The sequence below is a fragment of the Triturus cristatus genome, chromosome 12, assembly GCF_964204655.1.
Source record: "Triturus cristatus chromosome 12, aTriCri1.1, whole genome shotgun sequence".
In the NCBI taxonomy this organism is placed as follows: domain Eukaryota; kingdom Metazoa; phylum Chordata; class Amphibia; order Caudata; family Salamandridae; genus Triturus; species Triturus cristatus.
In genome coordinates, this window is record NC_140595.1 from 858669049 (window position 1) to 858686114 (window position 17066).

Sequence of the window (17066 nt, forward strand, 5' to 3'; positions counted from 1 at the left end):
GCCTGACCTTCTACACTCCCACCCGCCAGCTTCGTTCAACCAGCCACGCCCTCGCCGCCGTTCCACGCATCCGAAGAGCCACCATGGGAGGAAGATCCTTCTCCTACCTGGCAGCCAAGACATGGAACTCCCTCCCCTTCCACCTTCGTCAGACCCAAGAACACCTCTCCTTCAGGAAGCAACTCAAGACCTGGCTGTTCGAGCAGTAGCAGACCCCCCCCCACCACCCCCCCCCCCCCCAAGCGCCTTGAGACCCTCCGGGTGAGTAGCGCGCTATATAAATTTCTTGATTGATTGATTGATTGATTGATCTATTCTAGGGCTTTGTCGTGGTTGCCGGTGACATGGAGTCTTGTGCATAGGGTGCGGTGGGAGATGGTGTCAAAGGCAGCCCGAGAGGTCCAGGAGGATGAGGGCTGCAGTTTTGCCTCGGTCGAGGAGGGTGCGGACATCATCTCTGGCAGCAAGGAGTGCGGTCTCTGTGCTGTGGTTTCTTCTGAAGCCGGATTGGGAGAGGTCCAGGATGTGGTTCGCTTTGATGAACTTGGAAAGTTGGAGGTTGATGGCCTTCTCGATGACCTTGGCTGGAAAAGGGAGCAGAAAGATGGGTCTGAAGTTCTTGAGGTCCTTCGGGTCGGCAGAGGGTTTCTTCAACTAGGGGTTTATCTCTGCGTGTTTCCAGTCGTCCAGGCAGGTGACAGAGATGATGGAGCAGTTAATGGTGCATCACAGTTCGGTGGCGATGGAGGTGCCAGCTTTGCTGAAGATGTGGATGTGCTGCAGGCAGGGGTCTGAGGGTGCTCCGAAGTGGATGCTCTTCTTGATCTTGAGGGTGTTGTCAGCAGTTAGGGGAGACCAGCTGGGCAGGGTCTGCTGTGGTCCGGTGTCATTGGGTGGGTGGTTGCGAGTGGGTGAGAGGGACTTAGGTGTCGAGGCTGTTAAAGCTGTCAAAGACCTCCTTAATCTTGCGGTGGAAGAAGGTGCTGAGGTTGTTGCAGACGTCTTGGGATGGTGGGATGTCTGCTGTCTCTGTGTTGGATTTGGCGAATTCTTTGACCGCGGCAAAAAGTTATTTGCTGTTGAGTGCGTTGGCATTGATGGTTTCCTGTAGGGCAGCTTTCTTTGCTTTTCTACTGAGGTGGTGGTACTCACATTTTAAAAAAGATTAATAATGGGGAATCATTGTGAAACCATTATTGGCAAATTAAAAACAACATGAAAATAAATAAATGAGGACTCTTAAGAAACGACACAAAAGTGCACCTGCATGAATATGTTCTTGCATTCACAAGATTTTACAGAACCAGGCCTGGAAACAGCCATGCACTTAACATAACTGTGTAAATTGTATTTTGGCAAGAGCATATATAGACACACTTTTGCATGTGAAACCCTGTTGAGTGATTACAAATCCACTTTCTATATACCCTCTTTTTTCAGACCCTGGAAAAACTCCTACTCCTGTCTTTGTCAGAATTAAATTTCAAGTCTTTTCCAGTCTGGGAAGAGATGGTAAGAGATGGAGTGTAGCTGGTGAATACACTTAGGGTCTGATTTCGATTTCGTCTGACAGGTTACTCCATTGCAAACGTGGGGGATTTCTCATCCGCCGTATTCCAAGTGCCACTTCTAATACGGCGGACGGGAAACCCGTCACGTTTGTGATGGAGTAACCCGTCCGCCGAACTCTAAATCAGGCTCTTAAACAAGTTAGTTTGTAAGGGTGTGCCTCGCTAAAATCTAAACCCTGATAGTACAAAATCAGAGAAGCTATTATCAGAGCTCTGCTGTACTTTGTCACCTACAGGGATCAGTGGAGTATTTAACAGGACACGTAGATTTCTGAGGCATCACGTCCCTTGTGCAGGTGGATCATTTGTAAAATTCCACGTTTCAGGATGAAGCCTGAAGCCTTAAGAGAAGGCACTTGGCTCATCGGTGCTCCCCTAGAACCTGGGCCCTGAGCTTCTGCTGGAGCAGAGTATTCTGTTGAAAATCTATTGGGTTTTTAAAGCTCTTGTTTGTCTATTTGTCGATTAATAAAATATTAATTTTAACTATTAATTATTTGTTTTGTGTAAATGTTTTAACTAACCAATACGTACTAATGAGAGAAAAACGACACGTGGGAATGCTTTTGCGTTGCTATTTAATAAATGTGCATGTTTTATTAATAACTGTTGCTGAGTGCTGTTTATTTAAAGCACGGGAAAAACGCTTTTTAAATGTTATGTACTAATGCTTTTCTTGTGTTGCAAAGGCTAGATAATTACATACACATAAGGGTATTAGTGGGGTTAACACTGTTTAATCACTATGCTGTGGTAACGTTGTTTTGTCTCTTTTAATTAAGATGGTACATTTTGGCCTGGTGGGAAAATGGCTACCGTTTAAAGCCTGTATTCGAGTGAATTTTGTGATGAGAAGGCCTTGCTGAACATGGTCGAGAGTCATCTGACCACAGTCTTCGCCTGGTTAAAATTTTCCGTGAGGACAGTAGCAGTTCTGGGCAAGCATCCAGATACATCCGAGTAACCTTGGAGGACAAAGGAGCCATAATGAATGAACTCTGAGATCATGATGTTGGTTCCGAGGAAAGATGAACATGAAGAGTTACTTTTTTAATTTCCAGTTCCGTGTTCTGTCTTTTTATTTTTGTGATTTTTCCTGAGCGGAGATTTTCTAAATGTAGCGATGCTACATCCTTTCCTGCTCGCTTTGCTCAGCAGTTCAGCGGATATCGAAAACATTTTATGTTGCCTTCTATTGTTAAACACATTATAAATATTGTTAGCCTAGAGAGGGTTTTTGCCACTTTGCCACTTCTTCCCAAACCTGCGTTGGTGAGGATCTATGCTGTGAGGACGGCGACTTGGGAGACTTTTACTGAGAGACCTGTCCTGACCCATTCTGACATTTAGCTAGAATAGGTAATTATGAGAATAATGATTTACTTTGATTGATTTTCTTTTGACCAATTTTAGATAAAGTACCATAATTTTAAATACAGTGTTGGTGGTTATTTCTTGTCAATTATTGAGTACTCTATTTTGATTATTGTTGTATAGATTGTTTAGATCATGACTCAGGACAGTCACAATTAGGTCTTATCGACCATGTGTGTAGATGCAGGGTGTTTAGAAGGTTTCTTTCCACAGGTTCAGTGCTAATGGAGTAATCTGAGTGTATGTTAGTGAAATGGGCCCAAGCGTATGATGAGTGTATGTGCGTGTATCTGTGAATTTACTCTATCTGTGGAAGTAGGAAGAATTTGTACACCCCAATCTGCACCACTTCCAAGGACAGCCGCAATACCTGTTGCACGGATTCCATAAATGGCTCCGAGTCACACCGGTCCCAGGGCACTGGCCTGACACACGTGTGACATTAAGTATGCTAAGAGGACTGGGGGCGACCAAGTAGGAGACACTGACCCTTACTTCCAAAGCATTGAAAAAGACTTTGTGGAAGCAAATATCACTAAAAACTCTTTTAAAACATGGAAACCGTTAGGTCTATCAAACGCAGATAAGGAACCGAATAGTTTCTGCAAAGTTAAATGTTTATACAAAGGTTTGAAATTCTGCTGTTTAATGTTTACTGAAATGTTGCTTTTTTTATAGTCACCGTGTAACTGAAATGGTGTACGTTTCGCCAGCAGACAGAGGCAGCTGTTTGGGGAGAGCTCATCTCACCACACGACATACACCACACAAAACCACATAAACACACAACTTATACATACATATACAATCCAGAAAGGAGCTTTTGGACCACCCCTTTCAGCCATTGGCTACTCTGGTTTCGCTGTCTTTAGTCATTGGTTGACAGGGTTGCCCATGAGAGTTGGCATCAGCACATCGCGGTTAGCAGCTCACGTCACCTCCAGCGATTTCTTGTACTTTTTTATTTTTTTTTCAGTTTTTCGTACCAACATGGCTACCAGCCATGTTAAAACGATAAAGAACAGAAAGGTAGCATGGTTGTCACTCATCATGAAGTATGTATTAGGATGGCGGTGAGACACACCCAGCAGCCATCTAGAACCCTAGCCAAATGGCTCCCTTGTGCATGTGGGTGTGCATATGCTTCAAGGCGTATGCGCACATACATGTCTCAACGTACTACAGCCGTTTCATTTAGTTTTTTGGTTTGTTACTTTAATGTTCCTGCATGGGTGACAGCCCTGTCGGTACAGAAAACAATACAAAATTAAAAGCAACTGAAAACCAATGCAAACAAGCATTGGTTTGGGAAAGCCATTAGGTCAGCATTCCCCTTCTAAAGGTGAACCTACTGGCTTTGGCAATACTAACAGACAGATATTTTGATTTGTTACTGGCTGCTGCATAACTTGCAGACACACAAGGACCAATCTGAGAAATGTAACAGCTTAAGAACATATTTGCCTACCGTGGTCTGGGCCAGTCCCTCTTTCCGTTTCTCCTGTCGGAATCTGAGCAGTCATGTTCGTAGTGGGCTCGCCTTCACTCCTCAAGCAAAAGTCAGTGTCAAGAAATGAAAATCCTGCTGAGCCAGAAGGAAACTCGACAGGACCAGATGGAAATCCTGCTGAACCAGATGGAAATCCCGCAGGTTCCGCTGAAAAGCCCACTGAGCCGGAAGGAAATCCTGCTGATCCGGGGGGAAATCCTGTTGATTCAGACGGCACAGTGAGGTCCAGACACTGTAAAACGATAAATTCAAGTACACTCTCCCCCCTCAGTCACAGCATTAAAGATCATTGAAACAGAGTGAAAGAGGCCTTTCTCCGAGTCATCTCAACCCACTACCCCATCCACCAGCTGCCACGCGCTCACCAGCATCAACGTAGGACGCAATGCTCCGTCCACTGAGCGTGTCAGGTCCTTTGTGTCGCGCGCTCGCACCTGCAGTCATTCTTTAGGTGCTGATGACCCACAGTGCTAGACTTCAAAGGTTGTGGCTTGAGGAGGTGTCTGAAGCAGTGGAGATTACAGCTCTCATGTGATGAAGGGCTGTGTAGATGCACTCTTCCAGGCCACGGTCAGTGATGTACCCCTCGCCATACTGAACTTAACCAATAGCCTCCTTCCACCCTGTTGCATCTTCCTAAATTCACCTCCCACAAGTCTTTAATCTAGCTCATGATGGGCAGAAGGTCTGGCTACAAACACACCATCATAGTTCACAACACTACCTGACAGCTCCTTGCACAGATCCACTCCTGCTACTGCTGGAGGTGAGCTACCCTTGCATCCTGGAGAATGTATGGGTGGTAAACAAAGAGGAGAATCTGTAATCTCTGCTTCTGCCTATTGAGTTCTCCATCTCGCGGTTTTTATACTCCATGTGGTGCACTCAGAGAGCTATTCTAAAGAAAGCCCCTACAGGAAACTCTTAAATTTACAGCAATTATTAGTTATGCTATGTTATGCACCTTTTAGGACAATGTGGTACGTACACACTCTTTCGCATGTTTACCCCCGACCCAATCTACCGCCGTCAGGTGTTTTATTACTCCTATAATTGTATCTATTTTAAATCGGCATCCCTATTATTCTTTCTATAGTATTTATTAGACAAGAACAAAGTTTTCTAGTGCCAAATAAGGTGTTTTAATTCTTAACGGAACAGTCATTTGTTACAGCACGTGTTATTGCTGCTCACTATGCACTCAATGTAGAAAGGATGTATTTTATGCACATTGCACAATCTCCTGCTGCGGAATACTGAGCAGGCTTGGGGGTGCTAACTTAAGAATGCAGTCACGATTTGTATACTTATAGTGATTTTAGAAGAAAAAGAAAGGGAAACAAAGTATATCATTTTTAAAATGACGTGCTGTATTTCGCTAAAATGTATCGTATTGTTTTATGTGCTTTTATGGCCTGCATGGCCAAAATAAAGATTTTTTTGACTGACTGTAATCTCTGCCCGGAATCCCCCAGCTATTCCTAGTTGTCCACCCTCCTTTTTCTTTACAATTTGGTAGATTAGACCACCAGAGCGGTACCGGTGTTCCACTGAAGGTCAATGCAAATAGCGACCCAACTCTCAGTCTCGAACCCAAAGTGTAAATAAAAAGTCATTACTTGGATCTAACCTGACCTCCTCTCATGCCCTCCACTCACTTGCTCCATTTGTTACCCATATTAATGTAAGACGCGTAAGCACTCATATATTTTCTAGTTCCACGGATACAGGTATTTTTTAAGTGGAGATTCAAAAATTCATTTTGCTGGAAGATATATTTATTTCAGTTAATTAGAAAGATGGGGTTACACCCAACGTGTTTTAACCAACTAGAGATTCTTCAGGACCTTTACATACTTTTCTATCGGATTGTTAATACAATGAAAGGCCACTTTGGTTCATATTGGCACCCTCACCTACAGACCCCGAGGATACCGAGCAACATTCTGCGATGCCATCCTCAACCTCATTGCCACCCTAGCAATCGACTCTCATCACTACGTCCTACTTGGCGACCTCAACTTCCACATTGACAACCCCAATGATGCCAACTCCATTATCCTCTTGCACAACCTGGACAACATCAGCCTCACCTAACTGGTCACTGAACCCATGCACAAAGCAGGACACACATTTGACCCCATTTTTACCTCCAGTGACAGAATCAAATTCAGCCACAACACAGAACTCACCTGGACTGACCACACCATCGTACACTTCACCATCGCTGATGCCCAGTACACCATCAATAAGCATCACCTCACCTCCCACCGAAGGTGGAGCAAGGTCACTGAATCCCAATGGACACAGGCCTTCACCTCCACCCAACCCGAAGCCTCAGCTTCAGTAGACCTTGACCAGGCAGTCCAGAATTCGATGCCTGGACCCCCAACAGTGCCGACAGTCACCCCACTGAAACCTACTAAACACAACAAAACTTTCAAAAATGTCAGCTGGTCCACCCCAGAATTCAGAATCACCATGCGCAACTGCTCCAACTGGAGAAACAATGGCGAGCCACCAAGAACCCGCCAACAGAGCAAATAACAAAACAGCCCTCAACAACTACCACCGACATGTTAAAGAAGCCAAGAAAGCAGCCATCACCATCCGCATCGAATACACGGCCAATGACAAAGAGGAGCTCTTCAAAATAGTTAGAGAATTATCCAACCTGACAGCCCCAGAGAACACATCCACCCATCTCAAGACGTCTGCGACACCCTCCGAGACTACTTCCACAGCAAGATTACATTGCAAACTTACAACCCGCATTTCCTCAATGACCTCAACGAACCAGTGAACACCAGCCAAACCATTGCCACCTGGTCTCCTATCACTGCCCTCACCACCTCAGCCATCATGCCTTCCATCCACTACGGGGCACTCACCAACCCCTACCCCCACCACCTGTACAAACTCGCAATGAACCCTATCAGCACACATCTCACCAGGATCCTCAACACCTCCATCTCCTCAGCCGCCTTCCTGGATAAAATGGAAGCACACAGATGTCAGACACCTCCTAAAAAAGCATCCACTGACCCCAGGGATCTCAAAATGATTGTGTATGTAATCCTATACATCGCCAACACTACCACCACAGGCATCATACTACCTAGAGACCCTCAGGAAGCACAACATACAATGCCACTAGGAGACACAACTGTGACAGGAGGCGCATTGGATGGCAAAGATACAGAGACAACAAAAATATCTATATTATATGCCAATACCGCCCCGACGCCGTTACAGAGAGTAGAACCAACACCTCTCCCCATGATGGGACCCCTTCTACGAGTAGGCCATTCAACGGGAATCTAGAAATAACTGATATGGAAGATATCACCACTCCCATACCCCCCTCTACTACAGCACAAGTGACATCTAGGACTGTACGAAACTTATATCCCCCGAACGTGGTATTAAGATCACAAGACACAGATAGCGCATCTCACATCGCACATAGAGGAGGCGCAGACATCCGAACTAATGACAAAAAGAAAAGGAACTCGGGGGAAAAAAACAGATCTAAAACACTGGGACGCAAACCGCGAATCCCGAAATAAGCGGATGCGTACTCCTAATACTTCACCCCAGACTCAGAGAGAAATCGAAGAGCTACAAACACAAATAAGCAATATGTCACAGGACATTCTAAGCTCACTGCAAGCGATGGAAAAGATACTTGAAATCACTGTAAGCACTCACTCCAAAGTCGAGCACATCCAAAAATTAGTGCATAATTCTCAAAGAAAGAGCAGTGAGACAGCCATGCCATTATCAAATAGGCATAATCGGCCAGACAGGAATCTTAATTACTTATCTGAAGATGAAACCTTATCCTTACTCCGGGCGTTTGAGCCTACAGACCGCAGTAGAGGGGAGGAAATTAGGACAGTCCTGATCGATGCTAATAGAACTTCCAGACATAAGGAAAGGAAACCCAACCTTAACAAATTACAACAAGTCCACCTAACCACCAACTCGCAAGAGCTTAACCCTAGTAGCTCAGGGAAACCACTGATATGCCTACTGCTCAACTGTCGGTCCGCAGTAAAACATGCATCAGACATCGCTGCCCTCATCGTTAGCCAGGAAATTGACCTTACAATCCTAACAGAAACATGGCTATTGGAATCCTCTTCTCCACTCATGGATCTTCTGGTGCCCCCACAGTATAACATTGTGAGATTAGATAGACTAAAAAAGACAGGAGGTGGTGTAGCCTGCATTCATCGATCGGATATAGAGGTCAGTCAAATACAATCCGACCCACTCGAATCCTGTGAATACCTAGGTCTCAATATAAGATCGGCAGACAATCAAAGGTGCAACCTGCATGCGCTTTACCACCCACCAGGAAATAATGCTACTTTCATAGACGAGTTAATGGAGATCATCACAGCTAACTCTAACACTCACTCTAATAACATATTCCTAGGCGATTTTAATTTACACTGGGACGACAATAATGGCAAACAGGTCAACGCACTTAAAGACTTTTTAACTGAGATAAATCTTACCAAGCCTGCATACAACCAACACACTCGAAAGGTGCAACGTTAGACTGGATAATTTCGAGAAACAAGGATACTTCAATCCACTCAATTGTTCCATGCGACTGGTCAGATCATCATGCCATAACCTTCCTGATACCCACCTTGAAAAAGAACAAGACCACGCAGCCTACCAAAACCAAGAAGTGGACTCGGGACACCAAAGACTCTAATATTGAACTACTGAACTACTAGTAGAAAGATGTGAGAAGAACCTAAATCCGCCTAACCACTTGCAGAATGTGAATGATCTAACGGATCACTACACTACGTCAGTAACGAATATAGTCAACTCCACCATGCCACTAAAACTGAAAAGAGTCACAAAGAAGGATAAAAATCCATGGTTTAATGGGACACTGAATGAAGATAGGCGGAAACTAAGACTTGCTGAAAGAAAATGGAGACAGCACCCATCATCCCCCGAGCTGAAATCCCTCAGAAAAATCAGAAACGAGTACAACAAAAAGATCATCAATTCTAAAAAGGAATTTATTAGATCAGAACTGGACAACGTCAAAAACAGACCACGGAAACTATTCGAGATCTTAAAACAACAATCCAATAAGTTGGCCAAATCTGCCCAAGAAACTACTAAAACTCAACTGAGTTGTGAAGAATTCTCAACATTCTTCACCGACAAGGCTAACACGCTTGAAAGAGAGCTCAGGATGGCAGCCGACAACCTTCCCAACCAACCCCCCACACTGAACAATGCCACCACGACAATCGAAAATGAATAGACAAAAAACAAGGCACAATGGGCTACCTTCAAGCTATATGACCAGAATACCATCGCCAAAACGCTCTAGGATATCAAACCTAATAACCACTATAATGACCCACTCCCCTCTAAATGCCTAAAAATCATATTGTCATCCCAATATGGACAAAAATATTAAATGCCTCTCTATCTCAAGGGATCCTTCCAGAATGGCTAAAAACAGGTCAAGTCGTCCCCATCATCAAAAAACCTACAGCGGACCCGGCAGAACCAAATAACTTCCGCCCAGTAACCAATATTCCATTACTTGCCAAATTAATTGAGAAATGTGTGCAAAATCAACTGAGCCATCACATCGCCAATTTCAAGCTGCTGGACGACTGCCAGTCAGGATTCAGAACAGGCCACAGTACGGAAACAGCGATCTTAAATATTGTGGATGATGCGCTACAGGCCCTAGATCACAATAGAACATGTCTACTAATCCCTCTTGACCTGTCGTCAGCTAAATCAGGAAAAATTACTAGCCAGGCTTCATGACATGATGGGATTGTCTGGAAATGTGCTGAAATGGTTTGAATCCCTCCTTCAGAATGGAACGCAAAGATTCCTGGTCATACAGACGATATCCCCAACATGCCCAAATTCAATTGGAGTCCCTCAAGGATCTACACTATCACCATCACTTTTCAACCTGTATGTCGAACTCCTTACAGAAATTCTCAGAGATGCAAGCATATCCTACCACATGTACACAGACGACACGCAGATATACATCAAGATCGCGTCTCTGGAAGACATCAAGTTAATGAATGAGGCTTTAAAAGTATCATTACACTGGTTAACTAGCAATCATCTGAAGCTAAATGCACAAAAACCTGAATTCATTTTAATCTCACCACCAAAGAACCACACAGAAGTGAAGTAATGGACGAAACTGATCACAGCACTAAACTGCACCCCTACTCTAGTGGAGTCCGCGAAAAGGATCATTCCTCAGCCTCACCTTGTTCAACATCTACATGACCGCCCTTGCAGACGTGATTAGGTCCCACAGACTTAACATAATCTCCTACACATATGACACCCAGTTGATCCTGTCGTTCACGGAGGACCCCACGAACACCAAAATCAACTTCTGCAACGCCATGACCAACATAAGCTAATGGATGAGAGACAACTGCCTCCAGCTCAACCCCAACAAAACTGAGGTACTCATCTTAGGGAAGAACACCTCCACATGGGACCACAGCTGGTGGCCTGCAGAACTCGGACCCACACCGACCGACCTTGCACGCAACCTCTGCATCATCCTCGACAGCCAAATGACCATGAAACGACAAAACAACGCAGTCACCTCATCTTGCTTTCACACACTTCACATGCTCCACAGATCGAGCCCTACCAACACCATAAAAACTGTCACTCAGCCCTCATCACCAGACGCCTTGCCGACGGCAATACCCTCTACACCGGCATCTCCACCCAGATCCTCAGAGGACTACAAACCATACAGAATGCTGCAGCCAGACTCATCCTGGAACTCCCCAAATGAACTCGCATCATTCCCTAACTGAGAGACATCCACTGGCTCCCCATCCAGAAGAGATGCCAGTTCAAGATACTCACACACGCCTACAAAGCCCTCCGTGACCTGGGACCTGCCTACCTCAACCTGTGATTGAACTTCTACCAACCATCTAGAAACTTGCACTCCTCCTCACTCGCACACACCCACAGCATCCGTTGCAGCCACAGTGGTGGTCGCTCCTTCTCCTACAATGCTGCCAAGACCTAAAATGACCTCCCCCTTCATCTCCGTACAGCCCCCTCGATGGCAGACTTCAGAAGAGACTCAAGACCTGGATCTTCAACACAGACACAGCACCCCGATACCCTTAGGGGTAACAGGGCTGCGCTTTACAAATCCTGCTTGACTGAATGATTGTTTCTTTCTTCTGGTCCCTTGCTTTCCCTCAGACAGTCGATTACCTGCTTCTTACCTTACTATTCGATGGTGGAACTGAAACTATGCATTGAGTATACCCTCTCCAAGAACATCTCACTGGAATCAAAACTCTGAAACAGGTCCCCACTGAAGTTCAACATAATTCACTCTTAGTGTAAGAACGGATTTAACGCTTCAGACTTGGTTAATGGATTCAGGTATTTCAATCCTTTGTTACAACACCACATTGCCTCCATGCAGTACGACACAGATGGAACAGTACAAAAAGGGGTGCGTGGCAGCCCCTGCGTGTGTCCCTTAGTGTGTATTAACTGTGAAGAGCAGAGAGCGGTCAGACGCTCTTCATCACCTGCGTTGAGACAGTCTTGTATTTCTCTTGCTTCCGCCTCTTGAAGTTTCTTCAGATGCTGCGGATCCTCCCTCTGTATCTTGAGCAACAGATCCGGACTTGTAACCGTATCACCTGTCGCACCAATGCAGAGATCCACGATCAGCCCTCGTTCATTAACCAATCTCATTCTATGACTCTGAACAACATCACTCCCTCCTTCACCTCCCCAACTTATACCAACTCCTGTCCTGTTTAAATATCCCCAAAGAACTGTCAGCAAGAAAAAATAAAACATTCTGTACTGTTTTTACTTCTTTCCAAGATGTATGTGACTGAGGGCATGGGTACTGGAACACATATGTAAAGCAGGAGGCAACGCAGCTGAGGAAGGCAAGAACTTTGGATCATGCAGGACTTAGGGACGCCAGACCAGGACCTACCACAAATCCCCTGAAAATCTAAAGATCCTAAAATGAACATCAGCGAGAAACAGGAGATGTGTCTGTGGTCACAGGGGACGGAGTTGGGTCGGTACGTGTGCCTGTGAGGGTTTTTTGCTCCCATGAGTCCTACTGAAGGTGCTCCTCGATGGATAGACATTGTCAATGCTGCGTCCAGGATTTTGGTCCTGTGCCACCAAGGGATGGGACGAAAGGCTGAACTTTCATGGGGTACACCACCCCAGAGACAGGACAGAACCTTTGTGGACCCTAGGGTTGGATGGAACAGCGTCCTGCAAACTCAAGCTATAAGCGGGTAGACTCCCTGTGCCTACCTGGTCCTGTGCACGGATGGTCTGCGTGGGTATTAGCAAGCAACCAGAAATCCCGGACAGTGAGCAGGAAGGTGGCAAATACTGCTACTACTCTATTAGAGAGCTCTTTCTCCAGCTGCGATGGTAGCCAAGCGGAGTTGTGGGCCACTGTTGCCCATGCATGCATTGCGCAGGGGATGTCCTAGAGGCGTATCTAACTGTCCTCACAGACTCGCATTACACAAAGCACTTACTTGGAGCAGGACCAATGCTGCTGTTCCGTCGCTCGGTATCTGCCAGTTCCGTGATGACCATCTCGTGTTTCCCTTTTGTGCTCAATGAAAAGACAGAGGCAGCGATAAGAGGACCTGTCAATAGGAGTAAAAAATAGGATAATGCATCTCATTCTCAGCCTAGTTGCCAGAGGTTGCCAAGAAGCCAAGCTCACCAAAGTCCAGAACTCCTGTGAGGAAGTAAAGGAAAGGCGCCTCGTCCAGCGCTCTCTCGAACAAAGTGCTTAGCCAAGGAGTCCACACAGGGGAATGAACGCCCACCCACTCCCAGGAACAATGTCACTGCAGGACAAGGGGCACCATTCAGCAGCCATCAGGACCCAGGCTGCAGCGTGGCATTTTCCTGGACAATCCTAGCCACAACTATCTGTTATCACAGACAGACATACACCAATCTCAGCGCAGTGTAACCTGCCCCCCCCCCCCCCCACTAGAAAGATACCATCTGGTCTGTCCTACCTTCACAGACCCACAAAGCCTGCGAGATCCCAGTCTGTACCCTACACAAAAAACATTGAAGCAGGTCACCCCAGCTACATTATATCTGATCCCTCCTTTTACCCTAGGCACAAAACTTTGTGCATCGTCTGGACATGACCCCAACAGAGAAAGACACTACAGAGTCTCCCATGCTAGGACTCCATTCACACTACCAACCACTGCCGCCCTGTAGACATACGATCTTATCTCAACTGCCATGCCTCCCTAGCACCAGGAGCACTGCCACCCCAAGCACTCCAGTGGGTGCCTCCTGACACCAGACTGGTAAATACACCTGACCGGCTCTTTCCCATCACTCCCACAGACACAGGTGGACAGAACGACATTACCGAGCGACACTAGGGTCTGGTGAATCTCCTTCATCACGTTGTTGTACAGCTCCTTCTGCCATTCGTGCAACAGCTTCCACTCCTCGTCAGAGAAATAGGCAGCAACATCACGGAATGTGACCGGTGCCTGGAAGAGCTGAACATAGGAGACATAGAAGACATACTTAGCATTGTCATGGAGTATACCTAGGACCTGGGAGAGCTTGACATAGAAGCCATACTTAGCAATGTCACAGAATAAACCTGGTACCTGTAAGAGCTGAACATAGAAGCCATACTTAGCAATGTCACAGAATATACCTGGTACTTGGAAGAGCTAAACATAGAAGACATAGAAGCCATACTTAGCAATGTCACAGAATATACCTGGTACCTGGAAGAGCTAAACATAGAAGACATAGAAGACATACTTAGCAATGTCACAGAATATACCTGGTACCTGGAAGAGCTAAACATAGAAGACATAGAAGACATACTTAGCAATGTCACATCTAAATCTATAGACTTGAGTCTGCACATTGGGGGGAGCATGCTAGAGAGGAGGAGGCGATGATGGAGACAGTTAGATACCTTTGGGTGTAAACAGGAAGAGCGAGGGGTATGACAATGGGGCTGATAGAGCAGAATTGAGAGTGGGGAGACATCGCAAACACACATAAATAACTCAAGAGAGACAACACCTGAACGGCTGTCAGGGCAGACGCTGGGCTATATTCCAGACAACAGACACACTCCTAGAGGTAAGCATGTGAACACTGACATTGCGCCAGGTTTTTAAAAATCTGAATTGGAATTAGAACCATGAAACCTGCGGGCGCTTTTTAGAGACTACATGGGTTCTTTAGAAATAGCAGGTCTCATTGCACCAATCAATCAATCAATCAGGGAATTGTAAGCGCGCTACTCACCCGTGAGGGTCTCAAGGCGCAGGAGGAGGGGCGAAAGGGGGAAGAGGGCTCAGCAGTTCCGTTCAGCCGAAGAGCCAGGTCTTGAGAGCCTGCACTGCATGCAAAAACACCCTGGCTCAAAGGCCTCACGCCAGGTTTAGCACAGAATAAACACATGTACGCTAATAAATGGGGAATCATGTGTGCACATGGTCATTTCCTGGTTTGTGTGTAATTACGCTTCTGCACACATTTGCACACGCAATTCCCACAAGGTAATAACTGGGGGGTGTCCAATTTGCACTGAATTCATACATTGAGTTTTTACTAAACCAGCAACAAATTAGCGGTGCGCTTGTTTTAGCACTAACTAAATGTACCTATAAGTGACGCAATGTGACACCCTGCTCCTCATTGTACCGTCCTTGGCACCCGGTGTGGTCAGTTTTGGGTGGGATTACGGTGCCTTGATCACCAACAGGGTGCACGACTTTGCTAAAGCTTTGGGGTCCAATCTGCAATGTAACCCAGATAAAACAGAAGTTCTGCTCTTGAGCACGGCCCCTGGTTGGAGGGAAGTCGGCCAAGGGAGGCTCCCCCGCCCCCTCCTCCAGCACCTTTGGCCAGGAGCCTGGGCATGTAATTAGATCAGGGCTCAGGTATCTTGGGTGGTAAAAGAATGTGTATATCTACGTCAGCTGGAGGCTCAGAGGTGTGTCGGTCATGCCTTGGTCACTTCTCGACTGGACTACGCCAATGGGCTTTATCTTGGCCTTGCCGATGATCTCCTCAAGGGCCTGAAGGTGAGCAGAAGATGGTGGCTCACCTACTATTTAAACTCTGGCGGCGTGCCTCTACCTCCCCCTACCTGGCAGAGTTACACTGGATGCCTGTAAGAGAGAATTCTGTTTAAGTCTCTGGTGTTAGCCCATCTGGCTCTTTAGGGTTGGGCCCTCATTCTTTTTAGGAGATGATGTGGCCATATTGTTCGTCAAGAGCTCTTTGCTCTACTGAGGTCCGTTTAATGTTGGTCTCTCGCTTTCAAAGTAGGAGTCTAGTCATATGATATAGGGCTTGAACTTTTTACGCTAGGTCCATCCGTAAGGGGATTAATTTCTATTCGTAGTGACAGGAGGTAGTGGTACGTCAATGATAAAGACGTTACCTCTCTTCTGCTTTGAATGCTCTTAATAGTAGAATTTTAAGATTAAGTGATGCAGTATGTGTGAATTTGCAATGATTTTAAGTAATTATGCAATCAATTATTTAAATTCATTCATTCATTCATTTATTAATTCATTCCGCATGTCCCTATGCTTAAATGGTAGGTGATTCCAGGCCTGCGCCGCCAAAACAGGAAAAGAAGAGACACTTCCCTAGCCCCGCATGAATGAATAAATGAATGAATAAATGAATGAATGAATGAAGTAATGTTGCTGGGGAATGCTGGGTGAGTGAGAGTGTCAGTTGGAGAATGGGCTGAGCAGCAGGAAGGCTGCTCCTGGTGGGGCTCTTCATACGATCTATCTTTAGAAACACCTTTACTAAATCTACCTTGGACTACTGGACTATTTTCAACTACAGCCCTGAACCAGGGCGGCGGGCGGCTGAGCAGGGGCAAGGATGCCTCCTGGACACCCCAGTGAGGTGTCTGGGCACTGGTTCCCCAAACCAGATCTGTGTAGTGTAAATGACTGGCCGCCTTTTCCATAATTGTGATGTGTGCATACACATGCTTGGCAACCATGTGAAGTGTGTGTGCACGTGCTTGGCGATGAGGTGAGGTGCGTGGCTCCTGTTCAGGATCACCCGTGTGTATGTAGCTCCTCACAGGTGCTCTACAGAGCAGGGGTCACTGACCTTTGCTATAGTGAGAGCCTCTTCAGGTGGATGAAAAACACCCTGAGCTATTGCCTGATACGTGTAGTGATTAGATGCTCGTGGGTAAAGGGCACACAGTGTGCACTCTGCCGCTGGAGAGCCCCAGTGCAGCCGCGTTGCCCACGCAGCGTGGATGGCACCAAAGATGCGCAGTGAAAGCTTGTGGTAGGAATAGATGAGGCTTTACTGAAGCTTCCACACACCAGCCTCCAGCAGTGCAACTGCCAGACCACCAACCACACTCTTTGGAACCCCCTAGAACTCAGAACCAAACTTAAGCATAAACTCAACAGCATCCCTAGCATTACAAGATGTAAAAGAACATTCAACACCTCACCTTCTATGTACACTACTACAGACCTTCCATCTTTATATAAAAACAA

The 17066-nt window shown here is 46.1% G+C and overlaps 1 protein-coding gene across 3 annotated transcripts in view; it reads right to left on the bottom strand.

Annotated features, from left to right (window-relative positions):
• The window catches only part of LOC146783114 (uncharacterized), a 108501-nt gene that overhangs the window by 59591 nt on the left and 31844 nt on the right, over positions 1-17066 (bottom strand). For all 3 annotated transcript variants that reach the window (XM_085637314.1, XM_085637316.1, XM_085637315.1), the window contains 4 exons: positions 13916-14051; positions 13047-13160; positions 12057-12170; positions 4414-4653 (listed from right to left, as the gene is read on the bottom strand). In XM_085637314.1, the coding sequence (XP_085493440.1) occupies positions 4414-4653; positions 12057-12170; positions 13047-13160; positions 13916-14051 (604 nt within the window). The remainder of the gene's footprint in view (positions 1-4413; positions 4654-12056; positions 12171-13046; positions 13161-13915; positions 14052-17066) is intronic.